This window comes from Anabrus simplex, chromosome 2, assembly GCF_040414725.1.
Source record: "Anabrus simplex isolate iqAnaSimp1 chromosome 2, ASM4041472v1, whole genome shotgun sequence".
Taxonomy (NCBI): domain Eukaryota; kingdom Metazoa; phylum Arthropoda; class Insecta; order Orthoptera; family Tettigoniidae; genus Anabrus; species Anabrus simplex.
In genome coordinates this window covers 500,599,643-500,627,297 of record NC_090266.1, presented here as the reverse complement: position 1 = coordinate 500,627,297, position 27,655 = coordinate 500,599,643, and the positions used below count along the sequence as shown (strand labels likewise).

General features: G+C 38.2%; 1 protein-coding gene across 3 annotated transcripts in view; it reads left to right on the top strand.

Annotated features, from left to right (window-relative positions):
• Positions 1–27,655, top strand: part of LOC136864197 (protein O-linked-mannose beta-1,2-N-acetylglucosaminyltransferase 1) — a 652,704-nt gene that overhangs the window by 560,687 nt on the left and 64,362 nt on the right. For all 3 annotated transcript variants that reach the window (XM_067140873.2, XM_067140872.2, XM_067140875.2), the window contains one exon: positions 2,070–2,260. In XM_067140873.2, coding sequence (XP_066996974.1) covers positions 2,070–2,260 — 191 coding nt within the window. The remainder of the gene's footprint in view (positions 1–2,069; positions 2,261–27,655) is intronic.

The window sequence follows — 27,655 nt, the reverse complement described above, 5'->3', positions numbered from 1 at the left end:
CCAGCAACTTCACGCACCTTATAGCCATGGGAACGACTAAACACGATTGTTCCTTTTTGCCACTCTTGTCACATCCTTAAATTTACCCATCTTGACTTGCACTGTCAGCTTGAAACATCAATGTCTCGCTGATCACTACTGCCATTTGCTCACCGTCGAGGCAGTGCGCATGCGGTTGAGTAGGGAACTTGTTCGCTGCGCCATTTGTAGAGGCCTAACAATCCATCTGTGCTTGTGCACTAGGGTGACTAATTTTTTGTCTGGTGAACTTACTTGCAGCATTCTACCACCATAAGCCCATGCATCATAACATTAAAGCCATCTTATAGTCCCGTGTAAATTAATCTGAAGACTACGACAACATACACATTTTGTGTTGGATTTTTTGTTTTTTCACTTATTCATCTATTACATGCCTTTTATCTTAATTTTCCTGCTTATCTACTTGTTGCTGTGTTGCAGCACCTTTATGGAAGAATTAGCCAATATAATACCATTATCCGGGGAATGCCCGATTGCAGTTCACCATGATCAAGGAGGCATTTTCTGCACTCTCTGATAGGTGCTCTGCAGTTTTCCTGAATGGAAAAGTTAGTAGGGGTAGAACTCTAAATAATGATCTGCCTCAAGGAGCGCTGAAATGTCGAAGCATTGATCTCTCACATTTTGAGGATATACCAACTAATGCCCTTGTTGTATTAAACAACTACTTTCAGAAATGGAGACAGTCAAATCCATATAAGAATGAAGTTACAGCATTCCATTTGCGTAACATGGAAGCACACAGGAAGCTGAAAGTGATATTTTGTGGGATCTCCTCATAACTACTTTCCAAAATATCTAGGGGAAACTCTTGATTGGTCCTTGTTGTATAAATAACGTTGCACTAACCTCTCAAAGAAACTAGACTCAACTGTACATCTCAACAAACCACCAGGAAGCATCAATGGAATAGATGAAGATACACTGTACTCTGTTGAGCTTACCCTTGAGTATTCGGCTGCTGGATGTAGTACTCTAGTGTGGAGAAACAGTGTCCATACAAGAAAAGTTGACATTCATGTAATCAACACGATAAGAATTATCCTTATTTGCATACGGTCCACTCCCATTCAGTGGTTACCTGTTTTAGCATGTATAGCTTCTCCAGATATCAGAAGAAAAATACAATAAATAAATACATTGTACTGACCCCAAGAAATTGGGAGGAGGGCCAAGATGATGATTATTATTGTTATTATAATTATTTGTACTTCATATTTCACTACAATTTTATGTAACTGCTTTTTTTAGATTCCAAATGTGAATTCAAAATATATTTTCAAGGGAAGTCTTCCTGTAAATATGCGACAAGGGAATGACTTGTCAGACTTTTTAAATGCCTGTTGCATTAACCTTTAGTATGAGAAAAGAATAACATAATTTGAGATGCATGATGTTAAATCTTATGGTGATGAGAAAACTATGTTGGTGTTACATAAAGCCAATTGCAAAATAAAAAAATAAAAATTAGTTTTCACCTGCCTGTCAGTTACATATTTAATAACAGCTCTCTAGGTAGTGATTTTGAGTAGAAACCTGGGCGCTTGATTAATGTAGTGTTTAAATTTGCATGTAAACCTTTTACAGAATATTATTTAATTTTTGAACTGCTCATTCACAAAAATTCTGTTCTTTATGCATAAAGGTACCACATATCTGTTGATACAGCCTGCAAAGGGCATTTATTGGTCATACTTTAGCTCCACTTCAAGAGACTCTTTTATGTTCATGACTGAAATTTCCTACTGTGTTGTTTTCTGTGCCATGTCCTGCCTCTAGCTGTCTGCTATTTCCTTATACTATCCTCTCCCCACTTATAAAACTGAACTTTTAATGGTTGCACAGTAAGTAAATGTGATTTTGTTTTAATGAATGTTCTATCTAGGTTACTTTTTACTATATGATTGTTAAGTGAAATCTGTAATTTAAAAACGGGAATTGGACTATTTTGTACTACACCTTTTTCTTGTATTTCACTTTTCTTAAATATTTCATTGTTTAACTGTTGTTTAACTTCTTATTTGAAGATGTGGGACTGGGACATGTGGATGCGGTTACCTGAAGTACGCAAGGGAAGAGAGTGTGTGATTCCAGATGTTTCTCGAACTTACCATTTTGGAGCCTCTGGCCTTAACATGAATTCCTACTTTCAAGATGTTTATTTCAAGAAACATTCCTTTAATACACAACCTTATGTGGAACTGAAAAATATTGACAGGTAAAGATCATAACTTCAGCTTTCTCTTAATGTTGGTCCTGATGTCTTCCATTGCAACTATGATTGACAAATTGCTATTTTTTTGTATTACATTCATTCTTTGAAGCAGAGCAAGCCTTTATTTTTAGTTGATATAATTTTTAAATTATGGATTTTCAACTTTATGATCATTGTAAAGATTACTTTGACACAAAATTTAAGTATACGGGCCGGTTACTAAATGCTGTCAGTGGACACTAAGGTGCAGTAGACTGCTTCAAAAACAAATTTAAATAAGGCAGGAGCATGTACCTTCCAGCTTGTAATTCAATTCCACAATAAGAAGGGTCAACTTGTGCTTCCATAGCACCATAACCTTGATCTGCACCAGTATGTTAGGAGAGAATGATTGCCCAGTTGTTCTTCCTCTCACAACAATAATCACCATCACCACTGTTAGATTACAAAGTTTAAAAGATATGGGGGAAAACTTTTTCGTCAATATTTCTTTTTAGGAGAATATTTCTCCTTATTACATAAGTAAAATTTGTTACTTTTTACGCAAGTAGCAATGCCATAACTTCCAGTGAATCTAATTTCTAAGTCTTTAAATCAAAAGAATCTTAAAATTACATTCTAAGAATTATTTTGACTGGCGTAGAAAGAGTGCAGGAGAATGGGGCAAAAGTTATTTTCTACAGTTTCTATGGTTGCTTCCTTCTTCAGTCCTAATGAAATATAACCACTCATTTTAGAGCATATACCACATTGACAAAGGTTGTTGCTCAAGATTTCACACATACCTTGTATAAGAGATTGTTCACTACAATATCCCAATTCATAAATAGAGTTATTCAGATAAGATGTCCAGCTCAAATATCCCCTGATCTGTTAAAGATACCAACATTCTGTTTTGAAATACATAAATTGTCATCTGCTGGGGTGTCCTTGATCTCGAGAGAACTTGGAGAAATTTGGCACATGCTCTGTATGAAAACAGCATTTCAGAGTTCCAAAGCTTTTATTTCATTGGTCCTGAATTGGAAACGGACGAGATAACACAGTGGAATAATAATACTGTAAGCATGATATGAGCAATAAATTAAACCAAACTTACTTCAAACAACTACAAAACCAAATAAATGACATGGTTATTGGAAGGAATGGGTGCCAGAAATAGTGCGTACAAAACATTATTGTTGGTCCTTTGTGAAAACAAACCTCACCAACTAATGCCTTCTTACATCTCGTTACATTCCAGAGTCACCATCATCTGACTTGGCATTTAGCTGGAGTCATATTACCTAGTGAGCAAATTGGCTACATCACACTAGTTGTGCAGTTTTAACCTTGCATTTGGGAGATGTGGTGGCTTTAAACCCTGTCGTCAGCAGCCCTGAAGATGGTTTTCTGTGTTTTTCGTATATTTTTCACTTAGTAAATACCATGGCTGTACCTCTATTAAGGCTATGGCTGTAACCTTCCCAGTCTCAAACCTTTCCTATCCTAGTATTGCCAAGAACTTATCTTAGTGCAACCGTGTAAGTTGGCCAACTATGTTCTTTAGCTGTGAGCTTGCATTTGAGAGATAGTGGGTTTGAATACCACCGTTGGCAACCATTAGGATGTTTTTCCATGGTGAGCCAAGAAACCTTTTCTTGACTCTGGATTATCTGTTCTGTCCTACTGATGTGAGATTTTAATATGGTGGTCACAACAGATGGCTGTGAGATCGCTCTTGTGATCTCTGTCGTCTCTGTTACAATATCTTTGATCTCCTGCAGGAAAGAGCTATTTTATTCCGTGAATTTTGCTAACCTGATTTTTGTCTTTCACTATCCCGATTAGGGATTGTGTTCCTTATATTAAATGTTACGATATATAATCTGACTAGGATGGATCCTCTAATGACCTCCGTATTTGCATGGTATGTAAGGCATAGTTCCAGGTGGAAGTCTTATAATTTATATTTAGTAGCATATTAACCTCATGCCAAGTTAATGTTTTGCTTCACTTCTATGCATGTGTATTGGCGGACACGATAACCTGTATTATTGTTTCCTATTTGCATTCCTTTATGTGAGGTGTTTTAGTTATTTTGATTTTATTTATTCTTTCATTATTCAGCCAGCCCATTCCGTGTGGCAGTGTCCTTGGTTTCGCTTATTTACCTTTTGTGTTCCTTGAATCTTGATTATAAACAACGTGAGATATTTTGATGACATTTGGTTTTGTTCCTGTTTCTTTTATTTGCCATGGCTTACTGGAGACCTTTCTTGGTACGCACTGTTGGTTCAGTCATGCATGCTCCCACTGCATATCTGTCCACACGTTCTGCCGAGGTAAGGTATTATGAACCCAAACTGCATTCATTTACCTGTCACAGAAATATGTGTATTTGTACAGAAGTTAAGTGATGGGATTCTACCATCGTATGAGATGATATGTGGAGCTACTCACTATTGGTGCTCTATTTACATGTGATAAGATTGCATTCCAAATCCGATATTTTCTGGTCTCCTTGTTTATCTCCCTACTTGTGCGATTGAGTTTTGAATGACTGTGTTAATGTCTCGTCGTGTTTCTAATTTTAATTCTTGGATTTTGTATGCCATTACATAACCTTCCCTGTTCTTTTGTGGGAGGGCATTTTGTTATCGTGACATCAAGCGCCCCAGGTAGACGTAAACCTTTTTCCCTTTTTTTTTATTTATTTTTTATTCATTGCACATATATTTTACTCCTTGTGGCACTATGTCTTCCCCGCTCTAAAGTAGACTTTACAGCAGGAACGTTATCTTGAAAATGATGAAGAATAACAACTGATTTTGTGGTGAGCAAGAAAGAAAGGCAAGCAGTAGGAGCTAAATTGAGATTGATATTTTTCAACGATGTCAATCACAAGAGTGATTTCGAGAGGGAGAATTCCAGGTAATAGGAATTCCCTCTTATAATCTTAAAACTCCAATAAATAAAGGAATCAAAGTCCATAAGTTGTGGCCTACCGCCAATGTTATCCTTTATCCTGTGTATGACTACGTTATTAACGAACGTTCACGGGCCCTGCACCACAATCTTTTAATCATGTGTTTGTATATATTAGTAATAGAATTACTCAGCTTCTTTTTTCTCAATTTAGTTCATTGGTGCCTTAATAAATACTGTATGTGTGACTTTATCTTATTGTTTCTATCAAGTAGACTAGTTTTTTGAGGTTTAGCATAGGTCCTAAGAGCCTGGATCCGGACGATTTTTGATCCGTTCTGAACCGCGATCTCTGCCATTTTATCTAACGAATTAGATAGCTAGGTACAATGGTTTCCCATATACACACCAGGAAAATGCAGGGACTGTACCCCAATTAAAGCCACGACCATTACTTTCCCAATCTTAGCCCTTTCCCATACATAGACAAAAATCTTTGTTGTGTTAGTGCGACATTAAACCACTAGTAAAAAAAACAGCGTTAATCTGTCCACATAATAGGTTACTAGTCATCTTCTAATGTACTTATTTTGTGGCAAAAATGCACATTGTCACCAAAAGAATTATATTGAATTAGCATATTACTCAGATTCTATCCATTGTTGTTCCATAAATGTTAATGGTAATATGTTACATTCTAGTTCATTCCTTAATTTCTCTGTCTTCTACTGCACCATAATGTTTGCTTGCAGTATCTCTGTATATTTAGGAATGTTGTGTAGAGTATTGTATGTCTTAATAGGTTTTTGATTTACCTAATATAGTCAAAGTAATGTATATTCAGGTGATATGGCTAAGCCAAAATTGGCAAATGGCCTTTTGAGTATAATGCCACTGTGAATCAACAGAAAACATTAAATAACTTTTTATAGTATCGATATGGTGAACTTACATTTTTAACAGTGACTTTCAGTTGTATATTAAAGACAGTACGGACCAGAATGAAATCAAACCATAATGGTTAAAATAATAAATCCGCTGGGATGATGTACGGGCATTTCAGATGATGTATACAGTAATATATTGCACAGTTACAAAGCATTTGTTTGGTGGCACAGAAAGCTAAATCATACCTGACCAGAAAGAGATTATTCATTTGAAAGAAGTTTCCAGCAAGAGCTGGAAAAAACAAAATTGTAGGCTCAAACTGTGGTCAGTGACATTATTAGTATTTTTAAAAGCTGGGATTGAAAAAATTTCTAGGGATATATTAAAGGCTATGGATTGGGAATAGTGTCATATCTGAAATACTTGATTACTGTTTGCATGAAGGATCTATACCAAATGAATGGAGGGTTGCAATAGTAACCCCAGTGTACTAGGGAAAGGGTGACAAACCTAAACTGGAAAATTACAGGCCAGTCAGCTTGACACGTGTAGTTGGTGAGCTCTGAGAAAGCATTCTTTCTGATTAAATTAGACACATTTGCAAAATTACGAACTGGTTTGATAGAAGTTAGTTCGGGTATAGGAAAGGTTATTTCACTGAAGCTCTAACTGCGGTCTTACCAGAGACTTATATGCCCTCTCCTTTACATCCTTACTACAACCCCTAAATACTCTCATATCCATGTGAAGAGATCTTAGACCCTTCTTAACTACCTCGTTAATATGATTACCCTAGTGAAGATCATTCCTTACATTAACACCTAGGTACTTACATTGTTCCCCATAAGATACTATCACCCCATCAACACAGTAATTAAAACTGAGAGGACTTTTCCTCTTGGTAAAACTTATAACTTGACTTTTCATCCCATTTATATTCATCCTGCTGTCCATCTCACTACATTGTTTAAGTCCCCCTGCAGTCGCTGACTATCGTGCAACTCATTTACTACTTTATACAGTTTAACATCATCCGCAAATAGCCTTATCTGTGATTCCAGATCTTTACTCTAATCATTTATATATATAAGAAAACATAAAAGTCCAATAATACTGCCCTGCGGGACCCCCATCTTAATCATTACATGATTAGATAATGCTTCACCTATTCTAATTGAGAGTTCTGTTTTCTAGAAATCTCGCCACCCATTCAGTCACTTTTTTGTCTAGTCTAATTGCACTCATTTTTGCCAGTAATCTCCCATGATCTGTCTACACTGCTGTGCAAAACTTAAGGACATGATAGATAAAGCAACATAACATATCAACTACTCAGTGGAAATGAATGAAAGTGCAACTTTTCAGGAGTGCATTCAGCCTTGGCTTCATGTTTATGGATGAGAATGCACGACAGCTTTGAACAGTGCAGGTGGAGGATCTCATAGAACGAGAGGATATTCAGCAAATGGACTAGTCTGCCAGTTCCTCCGACTTAAATCCCATCAAGCACGTGTGGGACATGTTGGACTTATTGCGGCACGTCCATGTGCACCAACGACCATCCAGCAGTTGTCAACCTTGCTGGGTTTTTTATCTTTCTTTTTTCTTCTTTCTTTCTTTCTTTCTTTCTTTCTTTCTTTCTTTTATCTTTCTTTTTTTTTCGCACCGGTGCCATTCAACGAATGATTGAACGCAGACCTTTTGTGCCAAATCCATTACGAACCTACATTTTCGAGTGTGTCTCATGTGTTTTTTGCATTTATTGAATCCAAACTCACGCTTGTGCAATTCTTGTCTCACTCTTTACAGCTGTTTTTTGAATTGGTGCTTATTGAATAAGTGATTTCAATCCCTAACTGCCAAATTTCACCTCAACCCAAATATTTTTTATAATGTTATGTACATTTTTGAGAAGATTGTGTTTATTGAAATATAACGTATGTTTTGTACTACACTCGCGGCAGGCAACATTCAATGGAAGAGTGTCTGAAATAATTTAAATCTCCAGTGCCAATCATCTCGTACTTCTGCATGGTTTATTTACAGTTTATATGTTTATATGTTTTATTGTTTAAGTGATTATGTTATCTCATGTTTATACAATTTTGACTCACCCTTCATGACCACTTTGAAACTGTCATTGTACTTCGCGTCTTCATGTTCTCTCATTTAATCACACTAATGTGACACCTTGTAATATAAATGTCTACATGCTAGCCTATTTCCCACATTTTGGCTGAAGATGATGCCAAACAGCGTCGAAAGTAGTTCCAAGTGTAAATATATGTTGTAAATAAACTATAACATTTATTTGTATTGAAAAGGTGGCCCCTTTTAAGTTTCCTATCTTCCATTCTCAGTTCAATACGGACAAAAATGAAATTCTTTGATTTAAATGGCTATTTCTAGCCGAATGCAGCCCTTGTAAGGCAGACCCTCTGACGAGGGTGGGTGGCATCTGCCACGTGTAGGTAACTGATTGTTATTATGGTGTAGGATAGTGTTGTATGTCGTGTGTGAGTTGCAGGGATGTTGGGGACAGCACAAACACCCAGCCCCCGAGCCATTGGAATTAACCAATGAAGGTTAAAATCCCCGACCCGGCCGGGAATCGAACCCGGGACCCTCTGAACCGAAGGCCAGTACGCTGACCATTCAGCCAACAAGTCAGACAACCGTGCTAGTGGAGGAATGGAATGCCATGCCACAAGAACTCCTTACCAATCTTGTGGCTAGCATGAGAACACGTTGCAGAGCATACATCACTGTCCGTGGTGATCACACATCCTTTTAAGAATCATGTCCCTTCTTTTGTGATCTCCAGGGGACGATCATGAGTCGCAGTGACTTTGTAATTTGTTGTATCTATACAAAAGTATAATTTCTCTTAGTCTCATCGCGTATTCCTTTCGTTGGCTACCATACCATACTGTAGCGGTTCTTCCTATGTGTGGTTCAAGTTTCATCGACCTATGTTTCTTGGCAGTGACACAACATGCGGAAGTTACTTTCGTCCTTAAGTTTAGCACAGCATTGTACCTATCAAATGCCTTAGATAGGTCAATCACGACACAGTCCATTTGACCTCCCGAATCTAAAATATCAGCTACCTCTTGCTGGAATCCTACACGTTGAGCTTCAGTGGAATAACTTTTTTTAAACCTTTTTTAAACCCGAATTGCCATCCATTGAACCAGTTATTAATTGTGTAAACATGCCTAATATAATCAGAAATAATGCTTTCCCAAAGCTTACATGTGACACATCAAACTGACTGGCCTGTAATTTTCAGCTTTATGTTTATCACACTTTCCTTTATACACAGGGGCTACTATAGCAACTCTCCATTCATTTGGTATAGCTCCTTCATGCAAATGGTAATCAAATAAATACTACCAGGTGAGTTGGCTGTGCGGTTAGAGGTGCGCGGATGTGAGCTTGCATCCGGGAGATAGTGGTTTTTAATCCCACTGTCGGCAGCCCTGAAGCTGGTTTTCCGTGGTTTCCCATTTTCACACCAGGCAAATGCTGGGGTTGTACCTTAATGCTTCCTCCCAACTCCTAGGCCTTTCCTATCCCATCGTCGCCATAAGACCTATTTGTGTCGGTGCGACGTAAAGCCACTAGCAAATAAATACATCAGTTATGGTACTATATCCCAACCCATTATCTTTGGTATATCCCCAGAATTCATATCAATTCCAGCTGCTTTTCTAGTTTTCATCTTTTGTATCATATTGTAAAAAATCTTGGTTATTGTAGGTAATTCCAATGCTTCGTCATCGTCGTCGTTGTTGTTATTAGTCGCCTCCTCTGTCTGGACATTATCCTTATAACCAACAGTCTTAACATACTGCTGACTGAATACTTCTGCCTTCTCCCCTTGTTCATTAATGATTCCTGGAATGATCTTTCTTGCAGCCTGTTTCTGCCATACCCTTCCAGTTTTCACTAAAATTTGTATGACTGCCAATTATGCTTGCCGTGATGTTATCTTTAGCTGACTTCTTTGCTAGATTCAATTTCCTAGTAAGTTTTCTTCAGTTTCTCCTTACTTCCACAGCCATTTCAAACTCCATTTCTTTCCAACCTGCACCTCCACCTTAGTCTCTTTACTTCCCTGTTATAATATAGCAGGTCTTCACTGCTCCTTACCACCTTTAAAGGCACATACCTGTTTTCACATTCTTCAACCATTACTTTAAACCCATCCCACAGTCTGTTTACATTTTTGTTTACCGTTTTCCATCAATCATAGTTACTTTTCAAAAACTCTCTCATGCCTGTTTTATCACCGTATGGTACTGCCTAATGGTCCTACTTTTACGACCTTCTTTTCTATCACATTTATTTTTAACTATGACAAAAACAGCTTCGTGATCACTAATACCATCTATTACTTTGGTTTCTCTATAGAGCTCATCTGGTTTTACCTGCACCATGTCTAGGATATTCTTCCCTCTAGTTGGTTCCATCATTTTCTGATTGAGATGTCCATCCCAGATCAACTTATTTGCCATTTGTTGGTCATGCTTCCTGTCGTCTGAATTACCTTCCCAATTGACATTTGGTAAATTGAGATTACCTGTTGCAATCATGTTCCTTTCCATATCGTTTCCCACATAGCTGATCATCTTACCAATAATTCCGAATCAGCGTCTGCGTTGCCCTTCCCAGACCTGTACACTCCAAAAACATAAAGTTGCCTACTATTTTTAGAGATGAGCCTTACACCTTGAATTTCATATTTGTCCTCTTTAATTTTTCATAAGTTACAAATTCTTCTTTCACCACGATGAAGCAAGAATAATATGCCTATCAGTTTGTAAAAACTTCATTGATCACAATTGCCGTGCATGGGTGATAAAATTTAAGTTGATGTTCTCAGTTGCTGAAATAGATTTATTCATACACGAAGATTTATATTTTAATATAGACTTTGATATGGTACATATATAAACATGTAAGTAAATACAGTAGTCACCTGGTGTGTGCTTTAGGTCCAAGGATGCTTTTTTTTTTTTTTTTACGTCGCACCGACACAGATAGGTCTTATGGCGACGATGAGACAGGGAAGGGCTAGGAGTGGGAAGGAAGCGGCCGTGGCCTTAATTAAGGTACAGCCCCAGCATTTGCCTGGTGTGAAAATGGGAAACCACGGAAAACCATCTTCAGGGCTGCCGACAGTGGGATTCGAACCCACAATCTCCCGAATACTGGATACTGGCCGCACTTAAGCGACTGCAGCTATCGAGCTCGGTAGGATGCATTTTAAAACCACTGTAGATATGGGTATCTTGCTGTAGTCCAGGTAATCACTGCAATTATAGGAATACCCTAGCAAGCAAGCAAGCATGTGAATATTGTACAACAGCTTCATTTTCATTGTTCATAATGAAGATTAGGAAAAGGTATATCAGTTTTATTCTAATAAAGGTTATTGCTTATACAAGGAAAATATTTGTACAACATTGGTTGTCAACAATTTCCTCAACTCTTTAATGTTCTGGGTATGAATTTCAAAATCAAGTCATACAAACATACTGATGAATGTATCCTTCCCATTACAAGTTATAAACTTCATATTTGGTCTGTCATCATCATCATCATCATCATTTCCCTTTATCCAGCTGTAGCCGGGTAGGGGCAAATATGGTTCCTCTCCACTTTCTTCGGTCTTTCCACCACTCCTCCTCCAACACTGTGTCCCAGTCCAGGTTTCTTTCTATAATGCTGCATTGGATGGTATCCTTCCATCTCAATCGTGGTCGTCCACGGCCTCTCCTTCTTTGGATTTGCATTTCCATCACCTTTTTTGGCATTCTTTCGTCGCTCATTCGCTTTATGTGCCCAAATCATCTTAGTCGGCTCTTCTCTATTCTATCATTCATTTTTTCCACTCCAATTTCTTCCTGTATTTTCTCATTCCTTATTTTGTCTCTTCTACTCTTCTGTATCATACTCCTCAAGAATTTCATTTCAGCTGCCTGTATTCGACTCTCATCCTTCTTTGTCATTGTCCAAGTTTCTGCTCCGTAAGTTGTTATGGGTACGTAATACATCTTGTACATGGTTTCCTTTGCTTCCATTGGCACATCTTTGTCACATAACATGTTTCTTACACTATGATAGAAACAGCTTCCAGCTTGAATCCTCTTACTAATTTCAGCTTCCAGTCGAGCATTCTCCATTAATTCACTCCCCCAGGTATTTAAATGTCTCCACTACTTCCAAGGGCTTGTCTGCAAGTCTAATCTGACCTTTCCCTTCTTTCTCCCCTCTAGTCATAACAAGAGTTTTACTCTTTTCTCCACTTATTTTCAATCCACATTCTTCAATCTTCCCATTCACCACATTCAACTGTTCTTGAACCTTCCTGTCGTCTTCTCCCCAAATCACAATATCATCTGCAAATAACATCATGTTCATTTCTCTTCCTCCATATGCTGCTTTTGCTGTTCTCATGATGTCATCCATTACTATTGTAAACAGGATTGGTGATTGGTCTGTATATGTGTAAAAAGAATTCATAATTGGCACAGAAGTAACCTTGACATTACGCACTGCCCCACTCCTCTACCCAGGCATCCTGCGGCACGGTGGACTGTCAGGACTACCAACATGCTGCGATACTCCCAACGCCAGCTACAGGTAGCCTGAGTGCAGGAATGTGGACAGCAGCAGTTCAGGCTCGCGCTCAACCACACCGCTTGCCCTCCCCTGCTGCTTTCTACCTTGCTAGCCACAACACTGCATGCCTTTTTGCCATTAGAAGGTAGTCCCCAAATATACTCATGCAATGTTATGGGGGAAACTTGGCATGAATTCCCCAGGCGTTTGGAGTCTAGAATTACACCTTCCTCTAAATATACAAGAACTGAGAAACTCTAAATAATCAGTATCCCCTTCTGTGTCCTGTCCCTCTTTCTTAACATTGGTTGTCAACAATTTCATCAACTCTTCAATGTTCTGGGTATGAATTTCAAAATCATCAGGTCATACAAACATACTGATGACTGTATCCTTCCCATTAAGTTATAAACTTTATATTTGGTCCATATTATCAATAAACCCACGTAACCCTCTCCTCGTAGCTGGCTATAAGTCTTCTACCCATTAGTATGTACTTTCATATAATGAAGTAAAAAACTGCGTAAGGTAAATAAGTCATCAAAATTGATAAAATTGAAAAAAAAAAGATGAAGTAGAGGGAGCAAAAAGCAGTAAAATAATCAACACCCCTCCACATACGCCCATAACGTAACGACAGTTGAAAAAAACAATTACCCAAATTAATAGCCAATGCCGCAAAAACTAGCCAATCGAGAGGTAAGAAGAGAAAAAGTCATTAATTAACACACACTCAATATTACCCTTAACCACCTCTCCAGTGAGCTTAGTTTCAGGAAATCTGTTAGTTCCAAGGAAAATAAGAAAATTACTATTAAATGTTTCTTCCAGGTGGAACAATGTTGTTTTATGTATTTCATGTACAGGTTGCCGATGTTTTGAATACATTGCAGTATTCTTTGTCACGTTGACTGGTGTACCCATACTCAATCCAAGGTAACTAGTCTCCTCAGACATCTAAAACCAACTGTGAAGGTGGTCACTGTGCCTCGCCTTATGTAGTCTTTCCTCTCCAATCTTCCGCAAGCCCAGAGGGCATCTTGAAATGTCTGGAACATACCTCTCACTTGACAGTCAGCTGCGAGTTTTTGGTGCTGTTGTGTAACTTGAGGGTTCATCTTGTATTTTCATGGTCTGACCTTCATATTGGTAATTTGTGTATAATAGGCATCCGATTACCAATATTCAGGTCAGACCACAAACATACAGGATGAACCCTCAAGTTACACACAGCTGACCGTCAAGCGAGAGGTATGTTCCAGATGTTTCAAGATGCCCCCAGGACTTGTGGAAGCTATAGGGAGGAGAGACTACATAAAGTGAGGCACTGTGATCACCTTCAAACTTGATTTTAGCTCTCTACAGACACTGTCGCATATCGAGTAGGGGTACATCAGTGGCCTTCACCAAAAATGCTGCAGTGTATTTGAAACGTTGGTAACCTGTACATAAAGTACATAAACAACACAGTTCGACACAGAAAAATAACATAATAGTAATTTGACAAATTGTAGAAGCTTCACATCCAGATAATATCAAATATAGTTCGATCGATACTGTGCAGATGGGATGTGATCGCTGTATTTCGTGATTTATCACATACTTTCATATAATGAAGTAAAAAAGTGCGTAAGGTAAACAAATCATCGAAATGGATAAAATTAGATGAACAGGATCTACCCATTCAGTTTCAGTAATTTTGTCATAAATAATAACCTAACCATACTATTATTAATTTTGATACTGATAGTGGAAGTATTAAGGTCACTGCATGAACTAATTACTCTAACCTAACCCAGTTACTAGCAGTAACCGTTGGGGGGTCAAAATGGCCCTCCCTGGAGGCATCATGTCTCACACTAATGGTCGTCCAAACAATGGTTAATGCACTATATATTTGTTACATTGGCAGCCATGTAAAACCATTGTCCATCAGCACAGTCGGCAGAAAACAGTGAAGTGAGGAGAGAGTAAGAGGAAAGATGGCAGGACGTCAGCGTTGTTCCAATGACGACACAAACAACTGTGAATTATCTATAAAATACATTGGTGGAAAATGAAAACACAGCACCAAGAAGACATTAGTTTAGAGGAATGCAATTTAGGATTAGTAGTTGTCTAGGTAACATGCTTATTTGTTTCAAGTCACAGGTTCAAGTATGTGCGAGAAGATATATGACATAGTGGTACATTAATAACTGCTGTAGTCACCACAACTTTCAATGAAAACATGCAAACATGCGTGCATTATATCGTATAGGTGTCATGTGTCATTTCGTGGGATGGAGTTCCACACCAGTTGCACTGGGTCAGTCAAATTGGTAACGGTTAATGCTGGTATTGGATGATGCTGGATTTGTCATCCCATAATGTTGCATACCTGCTCAATGGGCGCAAGGTCAGGTGATCTCGCAGGCCAAAGACAATTGGTCGACACTCTGTAGAGCACGTTGGTTGACAGCAGCGGTATGAGTACGAGTGTTATCCTGTTGGAGAACACCCCCTTGAATACTGCAAGTGAATGGCAGCACAACCTGTTCAATCATCAGTCTGATGTATAAATCCCCTGTCAAGGTTTTTGGAATAATGACGAGTGTGGTCCTGCTGTCAAAGGAAATTGTTCCCCAGATCATAACTTCTGGTGTAGCTCCAGTGTGTCGATGCCGCAGACAGTCTGGTTCTAAGTGCTCACTTGGCCTCCATCTTACCTACCTACGGCCATCACTGACACCAAGATGGAAATGGCTCTCGTCTAAAAAAAACAACAGATCTCTACTCCAACCTTCAATTAGCTCTAGCTTGACACCACTGAAGTTGCCAATTGCAGTGATTTGGGGTTCGTGGCATGAATGCTACAGGACATATGGCTCGGAACTGTCCCTCAAGTACAAAGTAATCCTTTTGTTACAGTTCACTGTGTCGCTCAGATGCCAACTGAAACTCCAATGGCTGCTGCAGATGCAGTACGTTCCACTAGAGCCATACTGCAAAGACAGGAGTCTTTCCTCCCTGTAGTGGCCCGTGTGCAGCCTGACCCTGGTCTTCTTGAGACAGTGCCTTTCCGTGACCTTTGTTGCCAACATCGATACACTGCGGATACATCCCTGCTGGGTCTTTCTGCAATATCGCAGAAAGAACATTACCTTCTCGAAGCTGTATTACATGGCCTCGTTCAAACTCAGTGAGCTGCTGATACTGCCTTCTTTGTCTACTTAAAGGCATCTTTGACTCGCACACACTTCACAATGTCAACACCAGACTATAATAAATGCTCACAAAGTGTACAGTGCATATTTAAAGAAAACTTGCTTTGCAAGGTCAAAATGGCACTGCTAGTACCACTCTTTGTCATTTAGCGAGCAAATTTGAATAAGCGCCATCTTTCAGATATGGAAACATGCCTCCCGAATTCAGTTTATCTAGTACAATTCCTTCTTGGTGTTGGAATTTCATTTTCCACCCATCTATATATATAAACTAACTTGTCCTGACTGACTGACTGACTGACTGACTGACTGACTGACTGACTGACTGACTGACTGACTGACTGACTGACTGACTGATTCATCATCGCCGAGCCAAAACTGCTGGACATAAAGAAATGAAATTTTGGGCATAGATTCATATTAAGATGTAGGTGCTCGCTAAGAAAGGATGTTTTGATATTCCTTCGCTAAGGGGGTGAAAAGGGGGTTGAAATTTTAAAATGAGTGTATCTATATCTCAAAACTTTAAAAGTTTACAGATGTAAAAATTTGTATTTAGAATCTTCTTTAAAAATAAGGAAACGTATTTTTGTTTGTTTTCAGAAAATCCCAATAGAAGGGGTGAAAAACAGTGAAAAAGGGGTTGAATGCCTTTAATCAGGATACCGGTACTTATATCTCAGAAACTGAAGATATTACAGACCTGAAAATTGGTACTTTTGATCTCTTTTAAAAATAAAGAAACACGTACTTTTTGTTCTTGGAAAATCCAATTAATGGGAGGGTAAAAGGGGGGGGTGAGTTTCTAAAATGAATGTATCTATATCTCAAAACTGTGAAAGTTTACAGATGAAAAAATTGGTATTTAGAATTTTCATTAAAAATAAAGAAACACGTATTCTTTTGTTTTCGGAAAATCCCAATAGGTGGGGTGAAAATGGGTGAAAAATGGGATGAATGCCTTTAATAAGGATACTTATATCTCAGAAACTGAAGATATTACAGACCTGAAAATTGGTGTTTGGGATCTCCTTTGAAAATAAAGAAACACCGGTTTTTTTTGTTTTTGGCAAATTCAATTAATGGGGGGGGGGGGTGAAAAGTGGGTGAAGTTTTAAAATTAATGTATCTTTATCTCAAAACTTTGAAAGTTTATATATGTAAAAATTGGTATTTAGAATCTCCTTTCAAAATAAAGAAACACGTATTTTTTGTTTTCTGTAAATCCCAATAGGAGGGGTGAAAAGTGTGAATAAGGGGTTGAATGTCTTTAATGAGGATACTTATATCTCAGAAACTGGAGATATTACAGACCAGACAGTTAGTATATGGAATCTCCTTAAAAAATACAGAAACCTTTTTTTTTGTTTTAGGAAAAACTAATTAATGGGGGTTAGACAGGAGTGACAAATTGGGGTGAATTTTTAGAAAGACTATATCTACGGTATACAGTAGAAGTCCGTTATAGCGAGAATTCATAACAGCGAAAATTTTACTCGCTATAACGGATTGTCGTAATATCCGATTTTTGCATAAAAGTCGGCAAACCCTTCATGCACTTTAAAATCGGTATGAAACGGCAATCAGTTTGTTCAAAACTTGCGTTTCCGCAGATGATATCCACACTACGGCTTACTTGTTTGTTATTTTTCGTAATCCGATACTACGTAAACCTGTATGTTTAATTTCATTCTGAAAAAAATATAGTTCCGTATTTCTCCGAATCCAGGATGAACCCCACTTTTTTCCTTCAAAAAATTTTAATCAGGCTCAAAAAGAAGTTTGTAAAATCATACAGGCCTACGCATTTTTGGACTATTTTTAGACGCCGAACATTTACTTTCGTCACGCCGTATTTCATTTTTTTATGCGGCTGCACAATTATTTTTTATTTCCGCAGCTTAAGGGACCATTAACTTAACATTGGCATCATAATACCGAAGAGAACTCGTTGAAAATTTGCCGGCAATACCTATTCCATGCGTCTCTACAATACAACGATCCATCAGGAAATTATTCTTGCTGTCTATAAAACTGTTATTTTAACGCAGCGTCAGATATAACTGGCTACCGCTACATGCACGTCTCCCTTGTCGGGTGCGACCAAATTCAACGGCTAGCGATGTATAGGCCTAATCGCGATCGTTGAAAGTCAACGAACGAGTTTATTGCGCCACGGTATGGCCAACCGCCCTTGCGTTTTTCGTGCACATACATCGCAATTTCATCATCGACTTCTTTAAAGCGTCCTTGTTGCGGACCACTGAATGCATTTTTTGTACAGTACGCATTTTTTTAGCTCTTTGTCTTCAAGCTAACGCCAAATATTGGCTTTAGTTAGGCCTATGCCGTATTTTCTTGCGGCTGCACAATCATTCTACATTTCCGAGTGTTTAATAAACATTAACTTAAAATTGGCATCAAAATATTGACTAGAACCCGTTGAAAATTTGCCAGCAATACCTTTTCCACGTATCTTTACAATACGACTATCCATCACGAAAATATTCCTGCTGTCTATAAACCTTAATTTTGCTAAGCGTCAAGTACAATAGACGCGTTATGACTCTGCCACTGAGTAGCCATGGCTTTTCTAAGAATCAAAATCTCTTTATTTGCAAATGAGGTGTCTACCTCGGTGGCAAATGGTACACTAAAATACATTATTGTCAAGCACTAAATTTTAAATTAACAGGAGACGAAGAAAATTTTCCTAGAATACAATATTATACAATTTACGCTAATAATTTTTTCTATTAAACACACACATCATCCTTAATAAATTTATATTGTTTACAAAATTCTACTTATAATATCTTACAAACATAGTCAACTCATATACAGTACGGTATGTGAAATTACGTCTAATAATACTATACAACTGGTATAAGATTAAAATTAACATTGAATTTATTTACATATTTATATTTTACCCATTTTGGAACCTAAGTAGCATAACGACCTGCTGCGTCTTAACCAGAGCCCCTTTTGCCACCACTTTTCAGAGTTCCTGAAGGGCCTTCACAGCTACCGTAGCGGTCCCAGGGCCCTCGAAGTCCCCACTGTACTTCACCCCTACAGGCAGTCCCCTACTTGGGCTGTCCAAACTCCTTAGACCAGGGGATGGAATTAATTTAATCACACACATTTATTATTTACAATATCCTGCACTGGTCGAATGCCCTCTAACATTTAATTTATTATCTCTGTTGTTGTTTATTCTCTTCTTGAATATCTGTACAGATTTTGGAAAAGGATCAAACACTACCCCTGGTAAACTGTTCCACTCCTTCACGCCCTTCCCAATGAAAGAAAATTTACCCCAATCGCTTCTGCTAAAATTCCTTCTAATTTTGTACTTGTTGTCAGTTCTACCAATATAATTATTTTCCAACCGAAGCCTCTCACGGATATCTCCCCATGCTTCTTCTCCTGTATAGGCTCTATATAATCCTATAAGTCTACTTTTCTCCCTTCTCTTACTTAAAGTTTCCCACCCAAGTTCCTTTAACATTTCTGATACACTACTCTTTCTCCTGAAATCCCCTGTTACAAACCTTGCTGCTTTCCTCTGCACACCATCTAGTTCTTTTATTAGGTATTCTTGGTGAGGATCCCAAACACTGTTTGCATATTCCAATAATGGACGAACCATACTTAAGTAACTTTTTTCTTTTAATTCTTTGTTGCATCCTTTAAGTAGCCTCATTATGACATGTAACGATCTGTATGCTTTCCCAACAACGTCATCAACATGACCCTTCCAGTGCAAATTACTTTCAAATCTCACACCTAAGTATTTGCACTTGCCATCTTTTGGGCTAACTACCTCATCCAAAGTATATTCAAATTCAGTTTTAAAGCTCCTGTTTGTAAATGTTGTAACAGTTGATTTGCCTCCATTAATCTTCATATTATTTTCTTCAACCCATTCTTGGATACTGTCAAGGTCCCTTTGTAATTCTGAACAATCGTCAATGTTATTTATTTCCCTGTAAACAATTATGTCATCTGCATACAATCTTATTTTCGATGTTATATTGTTCCCTAAGTCATTTGCGTATATTAAGAAAAGTAACGGACCTATTATACTACCCTGTGCAATTCCCTTCCAGACTTTCTCTTCCTGTGATATATTATTTCCTACTTTGACTTTCTGAACCCTTGAATTTAGAAATGTTCTTATCCAACGTATAACCCTTACGTCCAATCCTATTCCCTCCAATTTCTTTAATAATATTCCATGTTCCACTCTATCAAAGGCTTTGGAAAGATCTATGGCTATGCAATCTAACTGGCCTCCTGAATCTAACTGATCTGATATGTCCTGCTGAAATCCCACCAGTTGTACCTCGCAAGAAAATTTCTTTCTAAATCCATACTGGCTCCTCATGAACCAATTTTTATCATCACATATCCCTCTGATGTACTTTGCTATTAAACTCTCCAGTATTTTACAAACTATACTGGTCAGGCTGATTGGTCTGTAGTTCTCTGGTTTCCTTTTATCACCCTTTCCTTTATAAATTGGTATTATTATAGATTCCTTCCATTCCTTTGGTATCACACTATTATTTATGACATAGTCAAAGAGAAATTTTAAATAAGGCACTATATACCACCCCATTGTCTTTAATACCTCCCCAGTAATTTGATCACTTCCTGCTGCTTTTCCTTGCTGAAGCAGTTGGATTTCTCTGAAAATATCTTCATTTGTGAATGAGAAGCTTCTTGTTTCCCTCTGTGTCTCTCCCTCTCTATCTTCTGTTACGGTTTCCAAGTCCTGACAATCTTCTACTGAATCTCGGAATTCCCTACTAAAGAGGTTTGCTTTCTCAGTATCTGTTAAATAGTGTTCACCCCCTTCTCCCACCATTGTAGGAATTTGGATTCCTTTTCCTTTTTGATTCCTAATATATGAATACAGCTTTTTCCATTTCCCTTTGTGGTCATTACCCTCTTGAAGAATGCCATTCTTATAATTCTCTTTTGCTTCCTTTTTCACTCTATTCAATTCTCTCATTAGTTGTTTTCTAGTTTCTCTATTCTCCCTACCTTCTTTGATTTTCCTGTTTACTATTCTACATTTTCTTTTTCTTTTTTCCCTTGTGTAATAAACAGGGTCTGAGGTCATTTTACCCTTCTTAACAGGTACAAATCTCTTCTCTCCTTCCCAAATGATTCCTTTAAATTTAGCCCAAAGTGTATCCACATTATTCCCTTCACTTATCCAACAACTGAATTGTGATTTAAGGTAAGTCCCAAATTCATCAACTTTAGTTTTTCTGTATAATTTCTTGTCTTTTGTGACCATCTTATTAAACATTTTTGGTACGAGTCCAACATCCATTATTACAGCCTTATGGTCACCTATTCCTTCAATTACCTCAGTTTTATCAACAATTTCCCATGGTTTAACCAAGAAAACATCTAGCAAGTTATTGAGACGAGTTGGTTCTTGTACTACTTGTGTAAATCCTCCCTCCCAAATTAACTTATTTGCCAGTTTCTGTTCATGGGCTTCACTTGCAGCTCCATTCCATTCAACTTCAGGCAAGTTTAGATCTCCCCCAATTATTACCGTATCATTATTGTTTTTATGAGTATTATCTATTATTTTCTCAAATATTTCCATATCTCTTTCCTCTCTTCCAGGCCTATATGTTCCTATAATTCCCACCTCCTTCATATTATCACAAACTAATTTTATCCCTAATATTTCATCCCTTTCATCAGTAAACCATTCATGCGAACAATAAGTTTCCTTCACCAGAATAAATACCCCTCCTCCTTTTTTATCTCCTCGGTCTCTACGATAGACTGTATACCCTTCTGGAAATACTTCTGTATTACCCACCCCTTCTCTCAACCACGATTCCACTCCTATCACCACATCCGTCGTCCGCCTCCGTTGCGTAACGGTTAGTGTTATTAGCTGCCGTCCTCGGGGGCCCGGGTTCGATTCCCGGTACTGCCAGAAATTTAAGAATGGCAGGAGGGCTGGTATGTGGTTGGAATGGTACGTGCAGCTCACCTCCAATGGGGATGTGCCTAAAAAGAGCTGCACCACCTCAGGATGAGGACACGAGTTTACTTTACTTTACCACATCCGTCTCATAAGATTCCATCAATGTACCGAATTTTAATTGTTTATTTACTACACTCTGACAGTTTACCAAGAGCAATCTCAGACCTCCTTCCTCCCTAAAACTTGACTGTTGCAATTGGGTAACGTTTGACTCATGAGTTGAGAACTTCCCTGGAACCCAGATCCTTGTACATAGATCTTGATTTAAGGGTCTGGGTTTTCTGGCAAGTTTCCCTGTATGTGCCACTTTAGTGGTATGGGTTTTCTTAAGTACCGATTAGTTTGCAAATCTCTGTTGATAATTGTAGCAATTTGTCTACAGAGAGTTGCTTTTCCATTACCATTTAGATGTAACCCATGTCTAGTGAACATTTGCCTGCCAAGACCTAAAGTATCTACTACATAGACATTTCTAAAACTCTTACATAATCTCTTGATTTTTATATTTACATCATGTACAGCTTTGTTCACACATGAGTCCTCTAAAAGGTCATACCTGGGTGGTACATTTACTACAATTACTTTTGAGTCAGGTAGTTTGGAAATCTTACCTCTGAGAGTCGTAATTAGTTCCTCACCTTCATTTGCAGCAATGTCATTTGTACCACTCACAATCACCACATAATTGTCCTTCTCTAACACAGGATCACAACTTGAAAGGACATCTTCAGTTTTGGCACCTGGTTTTATTAGTCCTAAAACCTCAGTCTCTGGATTCTGCAGCTCATCCTTGATGCCTTCTGCAATACCCCGCCCTTGACTGTCTGCGTAGAGATGAATCTTTGGCGATCTTGACTTTCGGTTGGTTTTCTTGCCTCCACTGAATTTAAAATTATTTGGAAAACTTGGTGTGTCTTCTTCTGGAACTTGCTGCAATAACTGAAATCTATTTTGGCACTGCAAAGAGTTTTTTCCCGGTTTTAAGTTGTACGTAGTTTCTCCCATATGTTTAACATTAGGCTTAAAATGGCCACGCGTCACTTCCGTCCACGGCGATCTTTCTTCTCCAATGTCTTCTTTATCTTCCAGTTTCTTTATTCTGTCCTTTAAGCATTCATTTTCATGTTTCAGAGCGCATAAGTCCTCTTGTAGCACTCCTAAAATCTTAATTATAGTTTCGTAAGTCTCTCTTTCTTGTTGTTCTGCCTCACTATCAGTTTGTTTACACTCGGGACACAGCCACTCACTTTCTTCAATATCAGTCCTATTTACAATATTTGCACAACGGAAATGGTATCATTCATCACACTTACGACACAGAATCCCATTTTTAACTACTCTTCTGCATTTGCCACATTTTTCACTGCATCTTACACCATTATCTACAACGGATATCACAGACTCACACACAGTAGTCGCCATCTTCTCCAGGAAGGGTCGCATGTTTTGATGCCATTCTGCAGATTTGAGAAACACACAGGTACTGGACACTGTATGTAAACTTTGGGAAGGCATTATTTCTGATTATATTAGACATGTTTGTGAATAACTGGTTCTATAGAAGGCAATTCGGTTTTAGGAAGGGTTATTCCACTGAAGCTCAACTTGTAGGATTCCAGCAAGATATAGCAGATATCTTGGATTCTGGAGGTCAAATGGACTGTATCGCGATTGACCTGTCTAAAGCATTTGATAGGGTGGATCATGGGAGACTACTGGCAAAAATGAGTGCAATTGGACTAGACAAAAGAGTGACTGAATGGATTGCTATATTTCTAGAAAATAGATCTCAGAGAATTAGAGTAGGTGAAGCTTTATCTGACCCTGTAATAATTAAGAGGGGAATTCCTCAAGGCAGTATTATTGGAACTTTGTTTTCTTATATATATAAGTGATATGAGTAAAGGAGTGGAATCGGAGGTAAGGCTTTTTGCGGATGATGTTATTCTCTATAGAGTGATAAATAAGTTACAAGATTGTGAGGAACTGCAACGTGACCTCGAAAATGTTGTGAGATGGACAGCAGGCAATGGTATGATGATAAACGGGGTTAAAAGTCAGGTTGTGAGTTTCACAAATAGGAAAAGTCCTCTCAGTTTTAATTACTGCGTTGATAGGGTGAAAGTTCCTTTTGGGGATCATTGTAAGTATCTAGGTGTTAATATAAGGAAAGATCTTCATTGGGGTAATCACATAAATGAGATTGTAAATAAAGGGTACAGATCTCTGCACATGGTTATGAGGGTGTTTAGGGTTTGTAGTAAGGATGTAAAGGAGAGTGCATATAAGTCTCTGGTAAGACCCCAACTAGAGTATGGTTCCAGTGTATGGGACCCTCACCAGGATTACCTGATTCAAGAACTGGAAAAAATCCAAAGAAAAGCAGCTCGATTTGTTCTGGGTGATTTCCGACAAAAGAGTAGCGTTACAAAAATGTTGCAATGTTTGAGTTGGGAAGAATTGAGAGAAAGAAGAAGAGCTGCTCGACTAAGTGGTATGTTCCGAGCTGTCAGCGGAGAGATGGCGTGGAATGACATTAGTAGACAAATAAGTTTGAATGGCGTTTATAAAAGTAGGGAAGATCACAATATGAAGATAAAGTTGGAATTCAAGAGGACAAACTGGGGCAAATATTCATTTATAGGAAGGGGAGTTAGGGATTGGAATAACTTACCAAGGGAGATGTTCAATAAATTTCCAATTTCTTTGAAATCATTTAGGAAAAGGCTAGGAAAGCAACAGATAGGGAATCTGCCACCTGGGCGACTGCCCTAAATGCAGATCAGGATTGATTGATTGATTGATTGATTGATTGATTGATTGATTGATTGATTGATTGATTGATTGATTGATTGATTGACTGTACAACCGGTAGCGATGTGTAATAAAGAGGCGGTCGTTTATTGTCAATGAGTTCTGTGCGCTTGTGAAAAGAAGCAGCGTGGTTACCGCGGTAGTTGCCAGTGATATCCATTAACTCACTGTTAGGCCGCGAATGCAACAACCCTTGAGTTTTCGCATGAGATTCTGCGAAGAAGAAAAAAGTCTTGGATTCGGAGAAATACGGTATCACTCCAGAGAATTTATGTGGCAAACACCTCAGATTTCTTCTTCAAACAGCGTCACCTAACCTAACCGTATATGTAGTCTACCATGAAAACATATTTGAAACGCATGTAAAAATAACCTCCTCGCGAAAAATTTACATGTAAATAGCCATAACTAGACGCGAGAAGATATGAAATATCCTCTGAAATCAGGGATGTACTCTGCCATATCTTGAGGTGTATGCCATTCTTACGTAATTTCCGTATATAACACTAAAATTAAGATATCGTTTATGCAGTCTTTATTTTTACGAGTTAACAACTGCTATCGGCCACGTTATTTACGCATTTATTACGAAAACGTGTTATACTCTTTCATTTCGAATTTTCTTTAGAAAACAGCAGTTGATGGGTATTACTAATCAACTCCAACATCGCCTCTGAATGTCAACGAGAGAGCTCGCAAATGCACAAAGTGAGAAAACTGTACCGTAGGTACCGAAGATGATCGATCGCATTTTGTTGCAAACGTTTCAGTTTTCTTATTCAAACAGCGTCACGTATCCTACGTACGATGAAAACACACTTCAAGTGCCGGTAGAGAAATTGTACCTTTCTCGCTATAAATTTTCATAATAGCCTTTCGGTAATTTAACCAGACGCGACAAAATACAAACTAACCTATGAAATCCATTAAGCACTCTGTTTAAGAAAGCGGAGATTATTATTAGTGGAATACTGTGTAGGAGGGATACTGACTGGAGGGTGATTGGGGATTTAAATGAGACTATGGAGTGGGTATGTGGGAAACTGGGAGTGAAATTTCTAGATCCTAATGGGTGGGTAGGAGATAGGGATCTGCGCTCAGATGGCCTTCATTTAAACCGCAGTGGTACATATAAGTTAGGAAATTTGTTTGGAAGGGTAATAGGGAGGTACATTCAGGGAAACGGGATGGTCTAGGGAGCGGTGATAAGGGAACAGGGAACTGGAAATCAAGTAGGGATGACATAAAATTGTTAGTGTTGAACTGTAGAAGTATTGTAAAGAAAGGAATAGAATTAAGTAATTTAATAGATATATATTTACCAGATATTGTAATAGGAGTTGAATCATGGCTGAGAAATGATATCATGGATGCAGAAATGTTCTCACGGCACTGGAGTGTGTTTCGTAGAGATAGGATAGGAATGGTGGGAGGGGGAGTGTTCATTCTGGTGAAAGAAGAATTTGTAAGCTACGAAAAAGTTAAAGATGAGACACATGAAATTCTAGGTGTAAGGCTCATTTCTAAAGATAATAGGCAACTTGATATATTTGGAGTGTACAGATTGGGAAAGGCTAGCACTGACGCAGATTCGGAATTATTTGATAGGATAGTCAGCTATGTGGGAAACAACAAGGAAAGAAATGTGATTGTAGCGGGAGATCTGAATTTGCCAGATGTAAACTCGGAAGGAAATGCGAACGACAGGAAGCATGACCAACAAATGGCAAATAAGTTAATATGGGAAGGACAGCTGATTCAGAAAGTGATGGAACCAACCAGAGGGAAAAATATCCTAGATGTGGTGCTGATAAAACCAGATGAGCTCTATAGGGAAACTGAAGTAATAGATGGTATTAGTGATCATGAAGCTGTTTTTGTGGTAGTTAAAAATAAATGTGATAGAAAGGAAGGTCTTAAAAGTAGGACTGTTAGGCAGTACCATATGGCTGATAAAGCAGGCATGAGGCAGTTTCTAAAAAGTAACTATGATCGGTGAAAAACGGTAAATAAAAATGTAAACAGACTCTGGAATGGGTTTAAAGAAATTGTTGAGGAATGCGAAAACAGGTTTGTACCTTTAAGGGTGGTAAGGAATGGTAAAGACCCACCTTATTATAATAGAGAAATAAAGAGACTAAGAAGGAGGTGCAGACTGGAAAGAAATAGAGTTAGAAATGGCTGTGGAAGCAAGGAGAAATTGAAGGAACTTACTAGAAAATTGAATCTAGCAAAGAAGGCAGCTAAGGATAACATGATGGCAAGCATAATTGGCAGTCATACAAATTTTAGTGAAAAATGGAAGGGTATGTATAGGTATTTTAAGGCAGAAACAGGTTCCAAGAAGGACATTCCAGGAATAATTAATGAACAAGGGGAGTGTGTATGTGAGGATCTTCAAAAGGCAGAAGTATTCAGTCAGCAGTATGTAAAGATTGTTGGTTTCAAGGATAATGTCGAGATAGAGGAGGAGACTAAGGCCAAAGAAGTAATAAAATTTACGTATGATAACAATGACATTTACAATAAGATACAAAAGTTGAAAACTAGAAAAGCGGCTGCAATTGATCAGATTTCTGGGGATATACTAAAGACAATGGGTTGGGATATAGTACCATATCTGAAGTACTTATTTGATTATTGTTCGGTCGGAGGAGCTATACCAGATGAATGGAGAGTTGCTATAGTAGCCCCTGTGTATAAAGGAAAGGGTGATAGACATTAAGCTGAAAATTACAGGCCAGTAAGTTTGACATGCATTGTATGTAAGCTTTGGGAAGGCATTCTTTCTGATTATATTAGACATGTTTGTGAAATTAATAACTGGTTCGATAGAAGGCAATTCGGTTTTAGGAAAGATTATTCCACTGAACCTCAACTTGTAGGATTCCAGCAAGATATAGCAGATATCTTGGGCAATTCGGT